Below are 23535 nucleotides of genomic sequence, written 5' to 3'. Positions count from 1 at the left end.
CAGAAAACTTCCAGATGGCTTTTTTCTACTTTCATTGGCTGCGAGTGCAAGGAATACACATGGAATACTCAAACTGGAAAGAAACATAATTGTTGAATATGCTAAAAATCATGCAGTATTTTTTAGTGTCAATTGTGGATTATTTTTGTATGTAGACATATGAACGGATAGTTAAAATGCAATGTGATATATGTTATATTAGAAGGATGTTCAGGGTACTGTGGGAACCCTGAAGAGGGAATAATTAATTCTTCCTAAGGGAAATCAACCTTGCTCCTCAAAGCTAGAACATTCAACCAGTTTGGAAGGATGAATAGGAAAGAGTTTATCTGAAAAGGAGTGGGGTAGCAAGGAAGAGTATTTTAGGCAGAGGAAACGAACACTTTCACAAACACAAGAGTTATGCAAAGATTTGGTGCATTTAGGGGATAGCAGAGGTATTTGGCATGGCAAGGATATAGGATGTGTGGCAGGTGAAGCTAGAGATGAGACTAGAAACAGTTGAAGCCAGTGTGGAAAAGGCCTTGAGCCACAAGCTAAGGATTTTGGCCTTTGGGGCCATGGGAGATACAGGATGTGATGAGGCCTTGTCTGATCTATTCACTTATTTCTCTTTTTCTCATCATGCTAATGAGACTGTGTTACTATGACTAATGTTTGAGCATCTGCTACCAGGGAGTTGGAAGCCTTATGGAAATTATTTTCAACAATTAGAACAGCATTTCTGACCTGGGGGGAAATGAGGAGGGTCTTCCCTGACCAGCCAAGTGGAAGGGAGGGACAGTTGCATGATGCCCCTGGATGATGCTCCCTGTGCAAAACATCCTTTTCACGTCTGTTGACGGGCAGAAAAGTATCCAGGAGATTGCAGATCCGGCTCTGTCATTAAGTCCGTGGCTCTGCGGAGGCTAGGGGAGGGGTTTTTTTTGGCAGGAAGGAGTGGTAGGTGAGGAGAAGAGCAGTAGTAAACTATTGCTTTGCATGATTTTGTAGATTTGATTTTTCCGGGATATATCAGTTACCTTTTGCTGCATCGAAAGCCACTCCAAATCTTAGCGGTTAAAACAATAACCAAGCTTTATTTATGATTCTGCAGGCTGAGAGTTTGGGCTGGCATACTCTGGGTGGTTCTGCTGGGCTGCGCTGGGCCTGCTAATCTCTGCTGTGCACAGTTGGTGGGTGTGTTGGGGCTCCCTGGCTTGTTTTGGCTTCAGGTGGCTTACCTGAGACAACTAAGGCCTCGCTGCACATGGTTTCTTATCTCCCAGCTATCTAACCTGTTGTTGTTCGTGTGGCAGTATTCGCGTTCTGAGACGGAGAGCAGAATCATATAAAGCCACTTGAGGTCTAGGCTTCGAACTTATTCAGTGTCCTTTTTGCTGCATTCTGATGGCCAAAGCAGGTCATGAGGGCAGCCTAGCTTCAAAGGAGAGAGAATAGACTACAGTTTTTTTTGAAGACTCCACTTTTAATGGATAGGATTGCAAGGGCATGGACACAAGGAGGGAAAGAATTTGTGGCCACTTTTTCAGTCTCTCAGACTATCTGACTTTCATCACATGGGAGAGTTGATAATTAAGGTTATTGTCTTACCATGAATGGGATATGAGAAATCTTTTGAATTCAAAGTCAGCATTCATGGAGGATTATGTGAATTCTCAAGTATTGTTTAGTTCAGTCTTCACAGCAACTCTTGTTTTCCCTTTCTATTTTGCATATGAAGGAAACTGGTGTACTGAGGAGTTAAGTGAGATTAAGTGACTTGCCCAGCCAAGGTCATTGGGTGGTAAACCTGGTGTTTGGACTTGTTTGTCTGCCTGCAACTCTAGAGCAACTGCCATTGTGTCATTTTGGTGATATGAAACAGAGAAGACCGTGGTGTTATTGCTACATCACTGGCAAAGCCAGCCCCTACATCACAACCAAGCCAGCCAGGTTGCCCTCATCCCTGGGCACAGGCACCTGGCCCTCAGGAGCTCGTCTCCCTGCCCTCAGTGGGCCAAGTACTTACGGAGTGGACCCGAAGTACTGCAGTCTTCAGGGTGGCAGTGTCATACTGCTTACATAGTTCAGGAACGCTGACGAATGTGCTGGAGACTGCTGCATTTCTCTGGAGAGAGGGAGGTAGGACAAGATGTTCATGTTCAGGGGTGAAAGTACATATATGGGGTACACCCCGCATGGACTGTGTGGAGAAGGCACAGCAAAACCTCTTTGAGCCCCAGGGGCAGACCAGTTAGTCTTGGTTGTTACAAGAGAAGAGTATCTCCTAGATGAGCAGGCAGGCAGTCCTTGCCTTTCTCTGGCTAGAACTTTCTGAAAGCTCTAGCTTTGAAATCTCTAAAGAAATTCTCCTACACAGTAATATAAATGGCTAGAGCTGTGCCCTGGGCTAAACTGACCCCTTTGAACTTAGCCAGTAGTGGGAACTGGGCTCTCAGGGCTGTGAAGTGAAGGGTGGGAGCAGCAGGAAGGCACCTGATTATCACAACGGGAGCAGGGTTGGGCCTCTATTTTGTAGGAAGGAAAGAGATGTAGGATCAGGCAAAGTTGAGGATGTGGGGAGGTCTGTAGGGCAGGCCTCTAATAGGTTGGTCATGTCCAGAGTACCCTGATGGTAAGTGCAGGCTATGGCATCAAACATACTTCATTTTGGCACAGATGGTGTTGGCACATACCCGGGTGTTGTGTATTAGAAAGCCTTGTGTCTAGGTCCTATGTATAACCTGCCATGTTGCCCTGACTGTGCTATCTTTGCCCTCTTCTCCCAGAGCTCATCTCCTGTCCTGGGTGTGAGTGAGTATACATCACCAGGGATGTAACTGAACATTTTCTGCTGCAGTGCTTTTCTTCTGGGCAATCCAAGATGGTGAGGGTAAGTCAGGACAAGCAAAGAAGCAGCTAATCCTTTTCAGAAATCTGTGCGACCCTGTTCATAAGTCTGTCTGTCCACCCATCACTCTATCTTACTTGTTACCCTTCCACCAGTTTACCTAATCATCCATCCATCCATCCATCCTTCTATCCAGAAGAGAAGCAAAATGTTTCAGTTGGGGAAGCAAAATGAGTGTGTTTTTTTCTCTCTTATAGCTTTTACTGGAAATTATGACTACTAAGCTTTTATTCCCTCCACCCTCCCAATACTTGAGCTAAAACTCATTCACCAGCCTGGGTTACATAGGTTCATCAGTTTTGCTTGTGCTGCTGCTGCTGCTAAGTCGCTTCAGTTGTGTCCGACTCTGTGCGACCCCATAGATGGCGGCAGCCCACCAGGCTCCCCCGCCCCTGGGATTCTCCAGGCAAGAACACTGGAGTGGGTTGCCATTTCCTTCTCCAATGCATGAAAGTGAGAAGTGAAAGTGAAGTCTCTCAGTCAGGTCCAACTCTAGTGACCCCATGGACTGCAGCCTACCAGGCTCCTCCGTCCATGGGAGTTTCCAGGCAAGAGTACTGGAGTGGGGTGCCATTGCCTTCTCTGAGTTTGGCTTGTATTTAACAACTAATACCTTTTCCCTGAGTTTCTGAAATTTCACACTACTTACTGACTAGTATCCTTTCTCATTCTTTCTCCACTGGGGTATCCTTGCCACTACATTTTATTCATTTGCCATTTTACTTACTTGCTCCTGTATTACATTCTTACTGAATGTCTGACGTATATGCCAGGGCCTGTTCTGAGTACTAGGGAGACAGAGACCCGTGTATCTACCCTCAAGGAATTAATAGTTTAGTTAGTAAAACCTACATTTTTCCTCTTTTCTTTTTCTTTCTGTGGGTTTGTCAGATCCCAGGGTGAGGACAAAGCTGTCAGAATCCACATCAGTTTGGTGGCCTGTATTATTCAGTGCAGACAGGCTAATTTTTCAGAAATCTTCTTTTCATCTCTCATATCAGCCCTCCATGATATTTTCTGACTAAATGAATGAACATTTGTACCAGGAGAAGGCCAGAGATTCTTGGTCCTGGCAAACCCCAGTAGTGGAAACACAGCTCTGAGAGTTGGTCTGTCGTACCTTTTCCTGGCTATTTATGATCATCTTTTTGTGCACTCATACAGCTACAGTTTCTTCTTCTCCGCAGCATGTTGAAATTTTTGCTTTTGCCTGCGCTTTACATTTTCCTCCCTTGTCTGCCTGGTGAACTTCTACTTGTCATTCAGTATCCAATTCAAATGTCACCTCTTTATGGAGGACCTTTCCTAGCCTCTCCTAGATGGAACTCCTGGAAACCTCGCTTTGCTTCCTTAGCACTTGGTACATCCTTTCATCACAGCATAACCCACTGAGTGAAAACCACACTGTCCAGGCTGTGTACCTTGAGAGCAGAACCTTGCCTTATTTATCTGTATATCCTCAGCTGCAACACAGGATTTGTGTGAATAGGCCTTGAGGCCACTGCTCTTTGTCACATGCTTTCCCTCATGCACCCCTGCGTGTCCCTCCCAGGCAGGTCTCCAGAATGGACTACACTCCAAAATAGTGGAGGAACAGCTCTGTGGGTCCCCAGTCCCTAGCATGTTTACCACTCATAAAAGCAGGTCCAAATGATGAAGACGCTGTCAGTAACTCCAGAACTGTCTACTCCTAGAACTGCTCAGAGTGCAAGGAGAAGAGGGCAGCTCACATCCTCTGTACCTACTGCAACCGCTGGCTTTGCAGCTCCTGCACGGAGGAGCACCGGCATGGCCCGGCCCCTGGGGGCCCGCTATTTTCCCGGAGCCAGAAGGGATCTCCAGGTATCACTCCCTCCCCTCCACTAGCTCACACACTCTGACCCCTACCCCCTGCCCCGTAAGTAGTACCAAACCACAAAATCTCTGGAGAAGAGCTCTCTGCCCTTGTTTCCCTGCTGGGGGTGAGAATGGGGTGGTCTCTGAGCCTTTCCGAAAGAAAAGCTGTTTCCTCCTGAGTCACAGCACAGTGTGCCTTCACTCCAGGCGCTCCCTGTTGCCAGGCCGGGGCAGGTGGCGAGTGGGGAGTAGGTGACTGTGAGTGAGATGGTGCGGGGAGGAAAAGTCTTGAATTACCAATTGAGTTCACTGTCTTTCACCTCTGTTTAGAAAAATCAGACCCCGCTTCTGTTTAGTTACTTGATTAATTCAACATCCAGGATCAGGGTTTGTCCATTTATCTGTCCAGCACCATCTGTTTTAAGTGACAATCTTCTTCAAAGTCTTTTCTCAAAGCCCTTGAACTGTGGGAAAGGTTTTACCTTCGTCAGACAGGAACCAAAGTTTATGATCCATGTGATCTGATCTAGGTAGCTGGTTTCAGCCTCAGTCTGGATTGGGCAGCTGTTTCAGCCCCACCATAACATGGCCATTGAGGAGGTGTAGGTTAAGTTCTGAAGGACTCACTGTTCTGCAGGAGATCCATGTGTGGAAAGTAGCAGGCACCTTCCTCAGGCTCAGCAGATGGTGAGATGCCTGGGGCTTGATGGTGTGTTATTTCTGGACAACTGTGCAAATCTGGCCAGTGTAAGCCCACCTTCCTCACTGTGTTCCTGGAACCTCATTGGCCCAGAGAGAGGGTCACTTTTGCACCACCTTCCCTCTAGCTCTGGATCTTCCCTGTGTCCATAGAAGGCTGAGGGTGCTCAGTGGAGCTAACTTAAGAGATCTTCCTGAGCAAGACATGCCCACTTTCTCCATCTTCTCTGGCAGGAGTGAATGGTGGTTCTGGAGACTTCGCCTTGTACTGTCCTCTACACACGCAGGAAGTTCTCAAGCTGTTTTGCGAGACCTGTGATGTGCTTACATGCCATAGCTGCCTCATGGTGGAACACAAAGAGCACAGGTGGGGCACGGTGGCTGCCCAAGGGGACTTGGGAGGGCTCTGGACTCTCTACCTGTGAGAGTGCTGGGTTCCCAGTGCATGGAAATCCTCTCCCTGCTTAAGCCAGCCTTCAGTCCCCAGGCCTGGCTGAAGGTTTTCTCTGTCCTGTTGTGTGGGGCTTCTCTGGAGAAGCCCTGAAGGGCTAAGAGTCTCTGACTCCCTAGATGTAACCCCAGCCTCCCTGGGCCTGACTGAGGCAACGCATTGTGGGGATTCTTGCTTAGCTGGCATGCTCAGAATAAGACTTGGTTTTCCTCATTTTTTTCCTCTGCCTCCTCCTCTAGGTGCAGACATCTTGAAGAAGTTTTGCAAAACCAGAGGATGCTTCTGGAAAGTGTGACTACACAGGTGGCACATAAGAAATCCAGTCTACAGACATCTGCAAAGCAAATTGAGGACAGGTAGCACTGGCTAGCCCCTTGCCTACACTGGAAATGCTCTGCTCCCTCTCACCCTGGGTCCCAGGACCAGGATGGAGTGAACATGCAGACACTGGCATATGTCCCAGAAGGCGTACGTCCTGGTCTTAGAGGTCTCAGGGCCAGGGAGGGGGTTTCGGGTCATCTCTTGTGGAATGGAGCCAAGCTAGGTGAGGATGATCACAGTGAACCTGGGGTAAAGTGCCTGCCTTCTGAACATGACCATGAACTGACCAAAGATCGGTGCTTAAGAACAAGGGCACAGAGTGGATACTGGAGAAGAGAGGGCTGCTTATTATGTGAGTACAAGTCAGTGGCAGTCTATCCTTTATCACTCCTTTCCTAATGTTTTCCTTATACATCTATACATGATATGAAATCATCAGTATTTTGTGTAGAAAGAGAAATAAGCAGGTACTGAGAGAGGATCACATGGCAGGATCACATTGGATTGGGCATCATGCATGCATCATTTTGAGCAGTTCTTACAATTCTTTGAGTCAGGGGTTATCTCCATTCTACTGATGAGGAGGGTAAGGTTCAGAGAGATTAGGTGACTTATCTGAGATCACACAGCTGGTCAGAGACTGAGCTGGGTTTGGAAGCTAGGTCTGTGTGGCTTCAAAGCCTCTTTTTTTTTTTTTTAATGGTTTTACTGAGATATAATTTATATACCATAAAATTGCCCTTTTAAAACGTACAATTCAGTGGGGTGTGTTTTTTTTTAGCATATTCATAGAGTTGTATGACATTATTATGATGTGAAAGTCACTCAGTCGTGTCCACCTCTTTGTGACCCCATGGACTATAGTCCTCCAGGCTTCTCTGTCCATGGGATTCTCCAGGCAAGAATACTGGAGTGGGTTGCCATCCCCTTCTCCAGGGGATCTTCCCAATCCAAGGATCGAACCTGAGTCCTCTGCATTGCAGGTGGATATTTTACCAACTGAGCCATCAGGGAAGCCCTATTGAATTGTACATTTTAAAAGGGAAATGTTATATTTTTTATATAATTTTTATACCATAAAATTTCCTTTATAAAATGTACAGTTCAGTGGGTTTTTTAGTATATTCATAGAGTCGTACAACAATTACAACTGTCTACTTTTAAAATATCATTTTTATCACCCTAGAAAGAAACCTATACACATTAGCAGTCACTCCCTATTCACCCTGCAGCATCCCCAGCCCTTGACAACCATTAGTCTACTTTCTGTCTCTACCTAGGCTCTTTTCACTACATGACGCTGTTTAGTAGAGTGTTCCCCCTTCTAATAAAATAAGAAATTACATGAAGTCATACCTGTGTTCACTCTCTCTGTCCTGCCTCTAGTGCTGTGTGAACTGATGAGCTATTGACTTGACCTGGGGATGGACCTGTAGTTTGTTGAGAGAAAAATGAGTTGAACTTTGGGCCAGTGGCCCACTTAGATCAAGTGGGCTGGGTTGTACAAAGGGCAGGATGGATGGTGGAGGAAGGTTCTTATTTCTTTACATTTGGTGCCTGCTGGTCCCTGAGTTCAGTAGAAAGCGTCCACATTGCAGGCTCTTGCGTTTGCTGTCTGTAGGCTGTTGTAGGCCTGGAGGGAAGGGCTCACCATGCTGTTTCCTCCTGTTGTTTGCAGGATTTTTGAGGTGAAGCACCAGCACAGGAAGGTGGAAAACCAGATCAAAATGGCCAAGATGGTTCTGATGAATGAACTGAACAAACAGGCCAATGGCCTCATAGAGGAGTTGGAGGTATATGTGAACAGAGGGTTAGGTTCTGTACTCTCCTTGGGGCAAAAACCAGGCACATATCAAATATGTCTCATGGCTCAGAGATGCCTGGGCTAGAATTCAGATGTGCAATTTCCATAGCTCTCTGCTACTCCCTGTATCTTAAAATGTCCTGTCTAATTTTGGGAAGTTGGCTCATTAAGGGCTTAGAAAATCAGATCAAACTCCCATTAACGCTGTGGCAGTAAGGCAACTGCCTTATTGGACTTTGCAGGTTTATGGCCTTGAAAGAGTCATGAAACGAGCTATGCCCAAGAAATCTAGACATTCATTTCCTCAGTCATTTATCGCTTATTCCTATTTGCACTATAAAATCTACCTACCCTTTCTCTCTCCCTCCCTCCGTCCCTCAGCAGCCATGTTCTCTTTTCAGGGCTGCAGTTTCATCTGATTCCATTTGTGTTTACACTGATGCACACAGACCACTAGACTTCTCAAGCATGTGGTTTGCAGTCCAAGAATAGGACCAGGGACTCTGTCTTCTCTCTCTGTACCCAGGGCATCACTAATGAGAGGAAGCGGAAGCTGGAGCAGCAGTTACAGAGCATCATGGTTCTCAACCGCCAGTTTGAGCACGTGCAGAATTTCATTAACTGGGCTGTCTGCAGCAAAACCAGCATCCCTTTCCTTTTCAGCAAAGAGCTGGTAAGAAGAACTCCAACTCCTCAATCACTGACTTTGGGTTAGTAAGTGAAAACCATCTTTTACCAAACCTCATAGTGCAAAGGACCCCAGTGCTGGAATAGACCTGCCTTCCTCCAGGCAACTCAGCTAGGAAATTCTGTAGTTCTGCCTCAGGTCATGGATCCAGACAGTAGTACTAGAAGTGTGCTGGACATTCCTTAGGAAGTTGGGTTTAAATGGGGCCTAAGAGGAAAGGAGGAGTGGAGGATGACATTGAAGTGTTGGGCTTAAGAGATTGGTGATGCCCAGGAAAAGGAGCAGAACTTTTGAGAGAGTTGATGAGGTTTGTATTTGGATATTGCGAATCTAAGGGGCCTGTAGGGTGTCTAAAGGGAGCTGTCCCAAATCTGTTTTGATAGATGGGTCTGGAAGTCAGAAGAAAAGTCAGGGTTAGAGACAGAGAGAGAAAGATGTGTGAGTCCCTGGTATTTGGGTGGTATTGGAAAAGTGTGTGAAGAAAGAAGAAAATAACAGATCTGGAACCCAGGGAAATGCCCTCATTTTCAGCACAGACAGAGGAAGGAGATGAGTGAAGGAGCTGAGAAGCAACCATCAGAAGTCAGCAGAGAAATAAGAGAGTGTGGTGCACAAAACTTAACAGAGAGCTTCAAATTTTTAAGTGACCAATGTTATCATTGCTACATAGGTGATAGAGGATGAGTAGTGAAGAGAAACCTTGAGATCTCAGAATCAGGAGGCCCCTGGTATAACCTTTGAAAGACACTCCAGCAGCTTTTATCTCCAGCAAAGTAGAAAGGTCAAAAGCTAGATGAGGGATTGAGGATGGGAGGTGAGGAAGTAGAGGAATTAGTGAAAAGCAGAGAAATAAGGTAGCTTGAGAAGGAGACAGGGTTGGGGATACTTTTTTAAAATAAGGAAAACATTTGCACATGTTTATTTGGGAGAAGAATTTGAAGATAGAAGATATGTGTGGTAGAGGGAACATACTGGGAAAGCAGAAAGTGGGATCTAGAGTGAAATGGTTGACTTTAAGCAAGAGGCGCTTATTTTCTCCGAGATTGAAGGATGGGAAGATGTCAGTATAATGTAGTTAAGTCTGGAGATAGGAGGGATACAAGTTTGAGGGAATTTGCCTTCACCCTCTATGAAGTAAGCAGTAATAATCAGAGGGTTAGACATTGGGTAAATGACATTCAGGAGAGAAGTAAAGATTTTAAATAGTCATTAAGGACTTCCCTGTTGGCTCAGACGGTAAAGCGTCTGCCTACAATGCGGGAGACCCGGGTTCAATCCCTGGGTCGGGAAGATCTCCTGGAGAAGGCAATGGTAACCCACTCCAGTATTTTTGCCTGGAAAATCCAATGGACGATGGAACCTGGTAGGCTACAGTCCATGGGGTTACAAAGAGTAGGACATGACTGAGCAACTTTACTTTCACTTTCAAGGACCACGGAAGAGGAAACTGACAAGAAAGGAAATGACCAGAAGAAGGACTGAAGGGGGGCCCTGAGCATAATGATCAGTGAGGCGACCCCATGTAACATAGCTTTGGGGTGGCTGGATTGACACAGGGCAGGCACTGATGGGAAGGGAATTAGGGCACTAGTGATGTTGTTACTTAAAGCGATGGAAAACTAGGATGGCCGGCTGGGCCGAGGGAGCAGGGCTTGATCAATGAGGTGGAAGAGCTTGCTCAGGAAGAGCAAGAGCTGTTGTGATCAGGGAGTAGGTTGTTGGAGTTTAAGGTCTCATAGGTAGAATGGTTCTAGATGGTGAAAATGGTCTAGGTCTGGTGACTGAACTGAAAAGAGAAGTGAAGGTGGTTTACATTAAAGAGCTCAAGGAAGTAAGAGGCTAAAACGTTGATTAGGACATTGGTTAATTAAATGTTAGCAGGGTAGTTGGATACTTGCCAAAGTCCTAGATAAATAGGAGAGTTTTCGTAATAAGAGATAGATGAAAAGGATGAGGGAAGAAGAGGGCAGTTGACTAGGATGGAAGGGAGTTTTACAAGTGGGTGGAAGGACAGCTCTGGGGAACTCAGGGAGTGTCTGCCCCCATGGACTTTTCAGTTGAGATTATGGTAGAATGAAGGGAGCACTCTTGAGAGGGTGTTGTCAGATGATACCCTGAGGAAGAATTAAAATCATCTGAGGCCTGGAAGAGATAAGAATGTAGGCTTTCCAAAAGCCTCAATAAGAGGAAGGGGATCAGTAGGGGCAGAGGTAGGGGGAGGAATGTGAAGATACTAAGGTGCAAGGAAATGAGGGAGCACACTGGCGAGGAGCACAGGCTAAATAGCCATGACTCTGGGCCCTTCAGCCTGTCCAGTGAGTGAGGGCGAAGGAGTTCTCACTCTGGCACAAGATGCCCAAAGAAATGACCTTTGGTCATTGCTCTTGTCAGATTGTGTTTCAGATGCAGCGATTGCTGGAGACAAATTGTAACACAGACCCTGGCTCCCCTTGGAGTATCAGATTCACTTGGGAGCCTAACTTCTGGACCAAGCAGCTGGCTTCCCTAGGTGAGCCCAGGGCCTACTCTATGGGCCTTTGCATGATTGCTAAGAACACATTTAGACCATCTGCTTAACTCACTGGGTAGATCAGCATATGCCCATGAGAAAGCGTTCCCTGAGACTGCCAGTGGTCATGGAGTCATTCAGCAAACCTTTTCCTGGAGATGATGATGGTGGGGTTGGGGTGGGGGTGGGGAGAGCTGACAGCTTAAATAGCAATGGCAATATAGGACTTTTGTAAGAGGACCAGGTGAAATCTGAGTTTCCTATTTTACATGAACGTCCCTGTTCTGTTGGTTTCATTGCTAGAAGAGGAGACAAGACAGTGGTCCTCCTCTCCAGAATGCTGTATGGCAGTGCAGGCGGACCTGTGTCTCCGAGTACAAGGGTATACATGTGTGTGGGCACAAACAGAGATATTTCAGCGACACAGAGAGAGGAGACAGACAGGCAATGTCACATACATCTTTTGGAGTTGAGATGTAAGAAGATAATTCATGACCTTGCACATTTTTCTTCCCTGCTGCAATAACTTGCTGGTGTTCAATATTTAGGCAGAATGTAGACAATTTGAAGTTGTGCCTGTGTTGACAACCTAATGGTGGGTTTGTTAAACTAATGGCCAACTGCTGCCTTTATCTGGACTGATATTCTCATTGAAAGTGCTTTGAACTTGACAGAATAATAAATGATATTTAGGTTTATTTTCTGCTTCCCTTTCCCTTTTGATACAACTTCACAGACCTTTGGTGAGCACCTGCTCTGAGTCAGGCCCCACATTGGCCACTAAGTGACCAAAGGTGACCACCTGCCCTCAGGACACTTGGTTTTCCCCTACATAAGCCTCAGAGGAGCTGAAGAAGCCATTAGACTAAATAGCAATAGCATCATCTTCTCATGCATGAGGGCCTAGGGTCCTCAGACATCAGCACTGACTCTTGGCACTGACCTGGGGATGGAGCTTCCCCACTCTCCTCCACCCTGCTTGCCCAACATCTAGTTCTCCAGAACTGTATTTGGGGACTTACCCATTTGTCCTGGGGATGAATCTCCTTTGCTACTTTTTAGTACACTCCCTCTTATCCCCTCAATGTTGATAGTTTTGGTCTGAGTTTTTCTTGGGCTATTCTGTTAAAAAAGAAGTAGGTACTCTGTGAGGGAGCCCAGGTTTCCCTAGTGGAATACAAACAGAGTCAGGACTGAGCCTCTGGTAAAGGCTGAGTTGATTCCTCAAATGTCCCAGGCCCCCAGCGCAGGTCTGTATAGTTTCTATTGCTGATATCATTCTAGACTGAGTCTTGGGGGTTAGGGATTGAATTTCTTAATCTCTGCCTCTGGTACAAGGTTGTTGAATGATATCCTTTGGCCCTGGAAGAGGGAGGTAGCAGGAGTAGGGGGAACAACTGCAGATCACCTTTGGAAACACTCTCTATTCTGAATTTTTAGGCTGTATAACTACTGAGGGTGGACAGCTGTCCCGGGCAGATACTCCTGCTTATGGAGGCTTACAGGGACCATCATCTTTTTACCAAAGCCACCAGTCCCCTGTGGCTCAGCAAGAGACTCTCAGCCATCCCTCGCACAAGTTCCAGTCTCCAGCAATCTGTTCCTCCTCCGTGTGCTGCTCCCACTGCTCCCCAGTCTCACCCTCCCTCAAAGGCCAGGTCCCCCCACCCGGCATACACCCAGTGCACAGCTTTAGGCAGCCCTCCGAGATGGTACCCCAACAGCTGGGCTCCCTGCAGTGCTCCACGCTGCTGCCCAGGGAGAAGGAACTGCCCTGCAATCCTCATCCGCCAAAGCTGCTTCAGCCCTGGCTGGAAACCCAGCCCCCTGCGGAGCCGGAGAGCACACCCCAGCGGCTGGGGCAGCAGCTGACTTCACAGCCCGTGTGCATCGTTCCCCCACAGGATGTTCAGCAAGGAGCCCATGCCCCGCCCACCCTGCAGACACCCTCCATCCAGGTGCAGTTTGGCCACCACCAGAAGCTGAAGCTCAGCCACTTTCAGCCACCGCCACAGCAGCAGCTGCCCCTTCCACCCCCTCCACCCCCTCCACCCCAACAGCAGCCACCCCCGCCTCTCCCACCATCTCAGCATCTGGCCTCTAGTCAGCACGAGAGCCCCCCGGGGCCCGCCTGTTCCCAGAACATGGACATAATGCACCACAAGTTTGAGCTGGAGGAAATGCAGAAGGACCTGGAGCTTCTCCTTCAGGCTCAACAGCCCAGCCTGCAGCTAAGTCAGACCAAATCGCCTCAGCATCTACAGCAAACTATTGTGGGGCAGATCAATTACATTGTGAGGCAGCCGGCGCCCGTCCAGTCCCAGAGCCAAGAGGACACTGTGCAGGTGAGGTCAGGGTGGCACCACCTCCCTAGATTCTCCCTAGGAGAGCATCAGGGACACAGCCTCCTCCTCACAGGGTGGCACAGGAACAGTTTCTTCATCTTAAGGTGGCCTTGAACTCAGCCCTCCCAATTCAAGACTGCCCTGGACTCTGCCTTCCATCTCAGGAAGGCTCCAGAGAGCACAGTACTTAGCCCCAGCACAGATCCAGGCTCAATCCTGTCCCGAGTGGCCTGGCTTACTCCTGTCCTCCTGGGTGACACTAGGGACCATGTCCGTTAATGGAACCTCCTGAGCTGTGCTGGACTCCAGTCAGTGCAGGGCAGAAGGGAGGCTGTCTCTTACCTTTGTAACCTCACTTCCTTTACTGTAACTTATGAATCCCAGCTGGGGGAAGGGGAGAGCTTAAGCATATCATTTGCCTAGAGATCATACAACATTGGGGGCTTCCCAGGTGGCACTAGTGGTAAAGAGCCCTCCTGCCAGTGCCACGGGTTCGATCCCTGAGTTGGGAAGATTCCCTGGAGGAGGGCATGACAAACCACTCCAGTGTTCTTGCCTGGAGAATCACATGGACAGAGGAGCCTGGCAGTCTGTGGTTCATAGAGTCACAAAGAGTCAGACACAACTGAAGAGCACATGTATGCTCATAAAACATCGAGTGGTAGTGCCAAGACTTGGGTCTGCGCCAGCTGACTCTGAATTGCCATAGAGGAGGCCTTGTTCTTTCCCTAGGAGGATGACTAAGGCTGCTCTTCTCTTTTCTCAGCTAAAAGCCAATTGGAGAGGTGCAGTTCGTACCTCTGGGATCTTTGCAGCACTCCACATCTTCATTCTTAATTCTTGCTTTTCTTGGTTTCCAACAGCTTCCTGTTTCAGACCCTTCCTCCTCTCCTTTCACTTTTTTCATAGTGAAATATATGTAACCACATTTATACCTTCAAAGCAGCTCTATAGAATTTTACTTTATTACAAAATATAAGGCTTCACATTTATGCTTCTGCACTGACAACTTCAATTTTATATTTATTTATTTATTTGGCTGTGCTGCATAGCATGTAGGATCTTAGTTCCCCAACCAGGGATGGAACCCATGTCTCCTGCAATGGAAGGGCAGTTTCTTAACCGCTGGACCACCAGGGAAGTCCCTAAGCACTGACTTCAGATCATGCTTTAAATGTCTGCCTCTGAGGCTCAGTTCCTTATATAGAATAACTCTTATGATGGCAGAGAAGGGTCTAGGGTTTATAGAGGACCACAGCTCTATAAATGTAAGTCAAAACTGTTGTGATTGCTTAGGTAACTATGACAAAGTTAGCTCATGATTCTTGGTTTGAGTTCTATTCTAAGATGTCATATTAGGAAGAGCTTAGATAAGAGTATCTTCCTGAAAAGATTTCAGGCCATCCGCAGTGTGTAGGTGGTGACGGCGGTAGTGGGCAGCGCAGGTGGGCCTCAGCCTTTACCACTGCTGCTACTCTTTGTGGAAAATGAAAGTCACTCAGTCGTGTCCGACTCTTGTGACCCCATGGACTGTAGTCCGCCAGGCTGCTCTGTGCATGGGATTTTCCAGGCAAGAAAACTGGAGTGGGTTGCCATTTCAGGACCCACCCAAGTTCTTATTTTCTCCTCCAGGCTGCAGATGAGCCCCCAGCATCTGAAGGCCCAAAGCCGACTCTCCCTCTTGACAAGAATACTGCTGCTAACTTGCCCCAGGCATCTGGGGAGGAAACCCCTCACAGTGTCCCCCCACTGGACAGCACCATCCAGCACTCCTCTCCGAATGTGGTGAGAAAGGTACAATTGGAGCCTGCTTTCCCTGATCATATGGGACCCACTGCCAGTCAAGACCCTGGGGACCTGGCTGAGGATGTCTGGGCGGGGGGAGGAGTGTCCCTGTCCCCTCCCTGGATGTTACACAGCCCTGACCCATGCCTTTTGTCCTAGTGAGTGAGCAAGGCCCTCCTTCACTCCATTGGCACTCCCCTACACTTAAATTGGGAGCAGCTGGGCTTCATTTCGAGAGGATGGGGAAACCGAAGGAAAGCCAGTTTGTTGAACACTGACTGTGTACCTAGAACTGTGCTTGGTGCTCCGCAGGGTGACTTCACTTAACCTTCCCAATAGTTCTGTGAGGTGGGCATCCCCATTTTATAGCTAAGGAAACTCAGATCCAGGGGCCTACAGCTAATAGATAAAAGGGGCTAAGGTTTATGTAAAATGAGACTCACAGCCTGAGCTTTTTCCTCTCTGCAATGAATGACAGTGGGGAAAGTGTTTTATGTGGTCCCACGATCCAGAGTTGGCTGGCTTTAGAATTCGAATTAATGGAATTCTGTGGGTGAGTGGTCTACAGGGCTGACCTGCAGAGGTGGCTGAGCATCTGAGGGCACTGGGATGTTTTGAAGATAAGCTAGCGAAGCTCTTCCTGTCTGTCCACCTGTCTGCTTGGTGGACGGTTCATGGCAATAACCCAGAATCCTACAGCTCCTGGTTGTCCTACTCTCACTCCTGTCTTTCGTCTCTACCCCAGTCATCCTCCTAGCTGGAACCTCAGTGCTGTGCCTTCCCACCAGCCCTCCATGTGTCCCTTGGCCTGTTCCCCATATCCTGTCCCTTCTCTGGTCTTGTCTCCTCAACCCTCCTGGTACTTCCTCTCAGCTCTGTACCGGGAGCTCTGCCAGCTATCCTGTACCCCTCCAGCCTGCACTCTCAGCCCTGCAGCATCCCTTGGGCTCCAAAGTCCCAGTTTCACTAGTGGTTCTTTGTACCTACTACCCCTCATCATGTTTCTCCCAGCAGCACCTTTGGCATAGATCAGTCTACCTCAGTGATACCCGAGAAGACAATTTTGAAAAGTAAGAGATGGCAAAATTGCAGTGTTACCTTAGAAATCCCTTGAAGTCTGGTACTAAAGGTCGTTAGTTTGTGCCTAGCCTGCCCTATCCTTTTGAAAATGGTTTGGCTTAGAGGCCATAGAGATGCTGTAAATTGGACCTGTGTGGCTCTTAGCAGTTTACATTCTTACACTTGAGGTAGATACCTATCTGTTCAACCATCCGTCTATCCACCCATTTATTTATTCACTCAGTGACCAAAAAAATATCTTAACCTCCTATTGTGTGCCTCCTATTTTTATAGGTGTCAGGAGCACAGTGGTGAATAAGTAGTCTCACTTTGTACCTTATAGTCTAGTGGGAGAGAGTTAAACAAGCAGCAACAATGAAGTATGATAAAGTGCTGTGATAGTCAGTGGGCTGTGTATAAGAGCACTGAACTCTTGGAGATGACTTCCTAGAGAACATGGTTTTAAGCTGAGATTTGTTTGAAAAATTAGGCTGGGGAAGGAGAAATGGAAGGGGAAGGCCAGAATAAATAGAGGGAATGGCCAATAGGAAGGTCCAGAAGTGAGAGAAAGCCTGGGCTACTTAGGGGGTTTCAGATAATTTGACTTGGTAGGAACATGAGATGAACTAGAGAATGGGAGTGCTTGAAACCAGAGTAGTTAGAAAGCTTTGTGAATTATGGTCTGAATTTGGGATTCAGTCTTGGGGGTTTCGAGGTGTGAATGAAGGATTACTAGCAAGGAGGATTACTAACATGGCTTGAATTAAAGTATAGAGAGATCACTTTAGTTACAGTAAGGGAGACCAAACTAGTACAGAGGAGAAATAGGAGAAGATGAGTGAAATCAGGTAATGATGGGAAAGAAGAGGCAGCAAGGACCTCAAGAGATCAAATCCTAGGAGATTTTTGGACTTGGAGTCCGATTGGCAGTGGGAAGTGGGGGAAAGGACATCCAAGGTGTGTCTTGGTCCACTGAGTTGCCATTCATCCGAGATGGGAGCATGGGAAGAAAAGTACATTTGAGGGGAGGAAAAAGTCAAGTTTTGAATTGGTGGTGGTCTCCTCTGAAGGCTACGTTATAAGATGACTGGAAGACAGCTAACACTAGAGGGCAGTAGGGAGCATGGGGATTACCGGTGCCCAAATGGTAGTGGGAGCCATACTGAAAATGCTTCTGCTTATTTAATGGGTCTCAGTTCTGCTCCTCCACCCAGTAGAGAGGAAAAGGAGGCAAGCCACATGCAAGCATAGCCTGTGCTACCTGGGTGGGTGGCCCGCAGGGTGCTCGGAGCCGCAAAGGGAGGGGCTGCTTTGCTCCTGCATGGCTGCAGGGTGGCAGTGGGCTTAATGAAGATCCTAGGATATCTAACTTTTCATCTGGAGCTGCCTCTGGCTGTTACCATGGACTTATGCAGAGGTGTGGAGGGACCATGTGACCTGACTTTTTTCAGACATTTCATAGGCTTCTTTAAGGCTTGTACTCCCAGAAAAAGGATCCTCAAGGTTGCCATCCAGGGGAACCTGGTCCAGAGGAACCTTTGGGTCTACTTGACTGAGCGAGGTACTGGTTATACACAAAGCTCCTGAAATATGGAAAGGGGCTTTCTTTTTGAGGGAATTCATTGTCTTGAATCTGGGACTGGGCACGGTGGGGGATATGAAGGTCAAGGTTACCCAACAACATTCTAAGCATCTTATCATTGATTTATAATACTTTGTATAGCATTTTATACTTTTTTTTTCATAGATTTTTATATGTATTTTTCTATTTTATCTCTTTGTTTATCCTAGCAATACTATGAGGAAGCCACTTTCTTATTCCCCTTTGAAAGATGTGGAAACTGAGACACAGAGAGATTAAGTGACCACCTAAAAGTTAAACAGCCAACTATTGGCAAGGTTAGGCCCAGAACACAGTTCCTGCCTCAGCTCTGGGTTCAGTGACTAGGTTAAATTGCCTCTCTGTGCACTGCAGTGGGAGTAGTACTCACTGCTGGATTTTCCTATCTTCATACTCCCTGAAGTAGCCTGAGGCCTTGCTGGGGAGAAGTCTTAGGACCCATCCTAGTTGGGTCTTGACTAATCATTATTTGGTAACGGCACTTAGCCCCCAGCCCACTTCTCGGTCTGTACTGGCTGGCAAGCGCCAGGGGAAGTCAGAAGTCCGTCTGAGTGCACACACGATAGGAAACGGTGGCAGCGGGCACAGCTCTGTGTGTTCCACAGAGACCTACTCCTGCTTGGAGCCGCTTCGTGTCACTACAAGGAGGACTTTTGTTACAGCCGAGCAGCTGTGCACACGTACCTAGGAGATGGTACTAAATGAGCTGATGGTGAAAACAGATCGCTGCTGCAAATGAGATGTGAAAGTTCTAGAATGGGTTCTGCAGTCTCTGGAGCATGTTATCCCACCACCTTCCGTGCCGCCAGCAGAATGTTTTTGTATGAACTTGGACATTTGTTTGTCAGCTGCTGTTGTCTAAGATTTCTAATCTTGGTTCAGCCACTTTGAAAAAAGGTGATGAAGAAAGACAACTTTACAACAGAACCCTTTAAATACCAAGGGAAACTGGAAGACATTTCAGTGGCTTTGTTTCATACTTCTGAACTAGTCGACTGCTGAAAAATACACACACTCCTTTTGTCAGCCCTCATGGAATCAAGGCTGTAGGTATCACAGAGAGCTCTAGCTGAACCCCAGTTCACCTGCAAGAGGGGCCTCTGTTCTGCTCGTAGCGGGGCCCCAGATCTTCAGAGGACTTTGAGGCCACCAAGTTACTGCTTACGGCTTCAGTGGAGTCTGGGATATATTGTCAGCAAATGATGCAGAAGTATTTGACATTCCTGTGGTCGGGATTAAGAGTGGTGCAGAAGAGTAGAGGATCATGAACCTGATGAATAGCACTGACGCCTTTATCGAAGCATTTTGATGCCTGGGCTCTTGATTTGATTCTTAAAACTCAGTGAGATTTACATTCACCTGTAGAGGAGGAAGTTCAAGCCCAGAGATGGAAAATAATTTGCTTAAATGCATATTCTAAACCTTGACATAAGTGAGGGAAAAGTAGGCACCCTGCCTTCACAGTCTCCAAATACATGGCTATAGACCAGGTCATGGGTTCTCATCCATGTCTTTTCCAAAAGCAACTGTGTTTTCCTTGCAGCCTGGCACTGACAGCTTTTGCTCAGAATGCTTCCAGGGCCTGATAAGGCTTTCTTATGGCCCAGGCTGTGACCTGGTTAACAGGGCAGAACTGTATAGAGATGTGCACGCTGTCCCACATAGGAATCAAGCCAAACACTCCCCAGGTCTGGCTCGCTGAATTTTATACTCTTTAGGAAGCCTATCTCCTTCCTTCTGTCCTGATTTCATTCACAGACCAAACCTAAGATCTTTGTCTAGGTCTCCTGGTTCATGAGAAAATAGGTTCTTGCTCCTAGACCTTTAAATTTCCTTAACCCAGCCCAAGAAAAATACCTCTGGCCTAGTTCTTCCACATCTCCAAAATTTGGGTTTTAAAGGTTCCACTCATTCTAGCCTTCACTTCCGATTCACTGGACTCCGCTTTTTCCTTTGCTCTTCCTTCTGCCTCAGACCCTGATCCTCTGTTTTGTTTGTTTGTTTGTTTTTTTCCATCTTCTTGGATCATCAGGGCACTGGGTACGCTTCAGTTCTTCTCTCTTCACCATCCATAATTTCCCATTTGACTCCCATTGGTTAGCAGATATCAACATAGTTACATCTGTAGCCACAACCTTACTTCATAAAAGAATTTTTCATTGAGCTGGCAGGACACTTACTATCAGCAAGAGCAACTTTCCTATTAAAAATCAACTTGTGAAACCATTGGCAGGAAAAGTTAGTTCCCCACTCAGCTATCTGATTCAGTTGTGTCAAGATCTACCGCTGTTAAAGCAGTCTACTTAATCTGAAGCTGTTGAAACACTCAAATATTCCAAAGATTTAGTTCACAAATCTATTTACATGCATCTTTGTCTCCTTAGCTATTTCCTTCAGCCAAGGCGAAGGCCTTCAATGTGTTTCCAAAAGACAATTCACAAGTCATTGGTCTCTTCTCCTACTGTACCTGTACGTGGTGGTCAGTCTTTGACAAATTTAACTCCTAGGATCAAAACCTGAAACCAGAAGTAAGCAAGCAAAGCTTCAAAACAGCAACAAGAATAGTTGCCACAAACCTCACACATTATACTCTGTATGAGACTATAAGCCCAATTTAGTCAACTTGATCTAGCAAGCTTAGTTATATGGTTTTCTTTGGAAATTTTTAGGTTTTCTATATTATAGCAGTAAGCAGAGTAGAAGCAGGGAATTAGGACTTCTATAATGGCAGCTAACAACAGGAGAGAAGACAAGAAACTTCACCTGGAAAAGTGCCATGATGTGATGTCATTCACGGAAAGGACTAGCTAAACTCTACTACATTCTTAGAAGGTCCCTAAAGCACCGATGAACTACAGAATACCCCAGCAATAGAGGTTCATCAGAATTCTTTTACATCACTAAGAAATGGTCTCATTCGGCCTCAGGTACTCTGTTTAGTAAGACAGGGTAGTGTGCAAAGCATTTTAGAAGTACTATCCTTCAAAATAATATTTTAAAGTCAATTGCATTTTGTTATTGAAAGAGGTATGTTTCAGATATCTGGAAAATTGATTTCTGTGAAACACCACTCTATCTGTGCTACTTTATCCCCAGCAATATTATCTTGCTGTACAAACTTGAAATTTATATTAAACTCAGGGTATGTGCACCGGGTGTCTGCTTATTGACTTCTCAATCACGTCGTACTAGAGCACTAGCTTTCTACCTAGTGGCACAAAATCAAGACCAGCCAGCAGGTTTCTGAGGCTAGGCCCAGTCTTGGATTCTTTTATGAGCTTGGAAAATTTGGGTACTCACTCTGTGTCTCAATTTCCCTTCCTGTTAAAATGAAAGAACAATGTCTTCCCTGAATTTTGACAGCATCTTGTGGCAATCATTAGAATGGCAATGTAGGCACTCCAGGTCTTCAGAAAAAGAAATTGAATTCAGCAAAAAAAAAAAAAAAGAAAGAAAGAAAGAAAAAAAATTGAACTCCAGAAAAAGATCTGGGTGGTGAGAAAGGGGAGAGGAAAGGCAGCAGGTGACAGAGCACAGATGAACAGGATTAGACGGGTGAAGGACTGCAAAGGTGACCGGGAGCAGAGGTTGAAATTTCAGACAACTTAGATAGGCCACAGGTCAGGCAGGTGGCAAGCAGAGATAAAGAGATTAAGAGACAAGGAAAGCAAAGGGAAGGGGACATATAATTTGGGAGGAGACCAAATTAGGGGCAAGTAAGGAGATACTAGGTCATGGAGGTAAGAGAGAGCGCCCTTCATATGTCAGAGGTGACCTGAGCTGATTCCCAGAGGTTTCTTGTTTTTTTTTATTTTTTTATTTATTTTTGACTTTTCTCCTTGAACTAGAAAATATCTTATTTTTACTTGCAAACCTCAAAATATATATGCTCACTGATGAAGTCTGAGGTTTTATATGTGAAGATGAATTCAAGGTGTCAGTTAATCCGGGAGATGTCAGTGATTGCCCTGCACAGACGTTCCAGCTGGCCATACACTTTCACCTTCTCTCATTTGACCGCTGAACAATCCCAGGTGCTAGAGAGGGCAGATAGCACCTTCTCCCCTGACATATAAGCTTCTCCTGTGTGTGAGACACCAAATGTCGGACAACTTGGCCATACTCACAAGCCCGTCTCCAGTTGTAGCACGTTCCTGAGAAGACCTTTCCCTCCTTCCTTGCAGGCCCCAGCGACTCAGCCTGCTTTCCTGGCCCTGAAAGTTGGCCCTCCCCTTGCCCCTACTCACCTTGTAGCAGAGTGGGATAGAGGATCTCAACTCCTCTCTTTCTTTCCGTACATGACATAAGGACCTTCTGTGTTAATATTTTGTAGTTATTCATGCCAGAGAGCCAAATGAAGTATCAAAAATAAGCAACATACAAGATAGTAGGTTCCAGAACTGCCACTGTATTTGCATAGCCTATAGAACAGGATTGAGGCCAACTTCCACAGAGCACTTTTTCTGAGTCTCTTCTTAGAATTTCCCCATATAAGTTCCCCAGGTCCTTGTTACTGTTACCAGAGCTTCACACCACTCCTGATAGCCTTGGCCTTCTTGAGATTGGTTATAGATATGAACAGGAAAGAGATCAGTGTTGTTTTCCGTATCAGGACAAGTTACTAACCTCATGCTGTCTGCTAGGTGTTGTGGGAGCAAGTCCAGCAGGCCCAGCTCAAAATAAACCACAACAGAGTTTCCACAATTCTTCCATAGCTCAAGCAGCATGCTCTCTCTCCTTTATCATTATATTAACTCACATTTCATGGTATGTAATAAGGGGAATTGAATCCTACAAATGTGGTCTCTACTAATCTGGAAGGTTTTGTCTTTGGGAATTTAATCTCGTGTATATCTTAGGGCATACAGCCCCTGACCATCTGGGACCTGGAATGGTTCCAGATGGATTTTGGTGCTCTTGAGGCTTGGCCCCAAGGATTTCACTAAGTTATCTGTGTCATTGGTAGATGAGATGACTGCATTAAATATACATGTCAAATAGGGAGACAGTCAAAGTATCCAGCTCAAAGGATTAGACAATTGTGTATAAAAGGAAATACAATGATCGTTGGATATTCTTATCCAAAGACAAGAAAATACAGAATATCAGAGAGCTGTATGAGTGCATAACCAGGACAACAAGGGGACACCCAGGGATGCGGGCCTGGGTATGTTTGAGATAGCCCTTGGCCTCTGGCCTCAGTCCCTTATGCTGGGCTCTATGCCTAGTTTATCCCATTTCGTTTGAGCATTCCCTGCATCCCTCCTCCTCCTCACCTTTCTGATCTTGGGACTTAGACTACACAGCAAATTGAAGCCTTTTTATTGAAGACCATTGAACTATGAAGAAACACATTAAAAGTAAACTTTTCTGTAGAGAAACGAAGGGTATTTAGCTCATCTGCTTTTAAAACTGAAAATTAAGAATAGGAATTATAAGCTTTACTAAAGCAGTTAAACAAGTAATAAGGAAAAAGGGTTGAGGGAGAAGAAAAGAGAAAAGAAAATCAAGAGACAAAGGGCAG

At 46.3% G+C, this 23535-nt stretch overlaps 1 protein-coding gene across 3 annotated transcripts in view; it reads left to right on the top strand.

The window, feature by feature from the left end:
* The window catches only part of TRIM66 (tripartite motif containing 66), a 60227-nt gene that overhangs the window by 25678 nt on the left and 11014 nt on the right, over window positions 1–23535 (top strand). For 2 of the 3 annotated variants that reach the window (XM_025266609.3, XM_044929488.2), the window contains exons 2-10: window positions 2772–2875; window positions 4588–4735; window positions 5663–5795; window positions 6119–6235; window positions 7879–7993; window positions 8531–8677; window positions 11084–11201; window positions 12642–13546; window positions 15179–15340. In XM_025266609.3, the coding sequence (XP_025122394.2) occupies window positions 2867–2875; window positions 4588–4735; window positions 5663–5795; window positions 6119–6235; window positions 7879–7993; window positions 8531–8677; window positions 11084–11201; window positions 12642–13546; window positions 15179–15340 (1854 nt within the window). In that variant the 5' untranslated portion in view covers window positions 2772–2866. Of the gene's footprint in view, window positions 1–1723; window positions 2125–2771; window positions 2876–4587; window positions 4736–5662; window positions 5796–6118; window positions 6236–7878; window positions 7994–8530; window positions 8678–11083; window positions 11202–12641; window positions 13547–15178; window positions 15341–23535 lie in introns of all 3 variants that reach the window. The other variant, XM_044929487.2, reaches the window with a different exon arrangement.

The sequence above is a fragment of the Bubalus bubalis genome, chromosome 16 (assembly GCF_019923935.1).
Source record: "Bubalus bubalis isolate 160015118507 breed Murrah chromosome 16, NDDB_SH_1, whole genome shotgun sequence".
NCBI lineage: Eukaryota > Metazoa > Chordata > Mammalia > Artiodactyla > Bovidae > Bubalus > Bubalus bubalis.
Note: the sequence above shows the minus strand (reverse complement) of the source record. Positions and strands in the feature narration are given on the sequence as shown.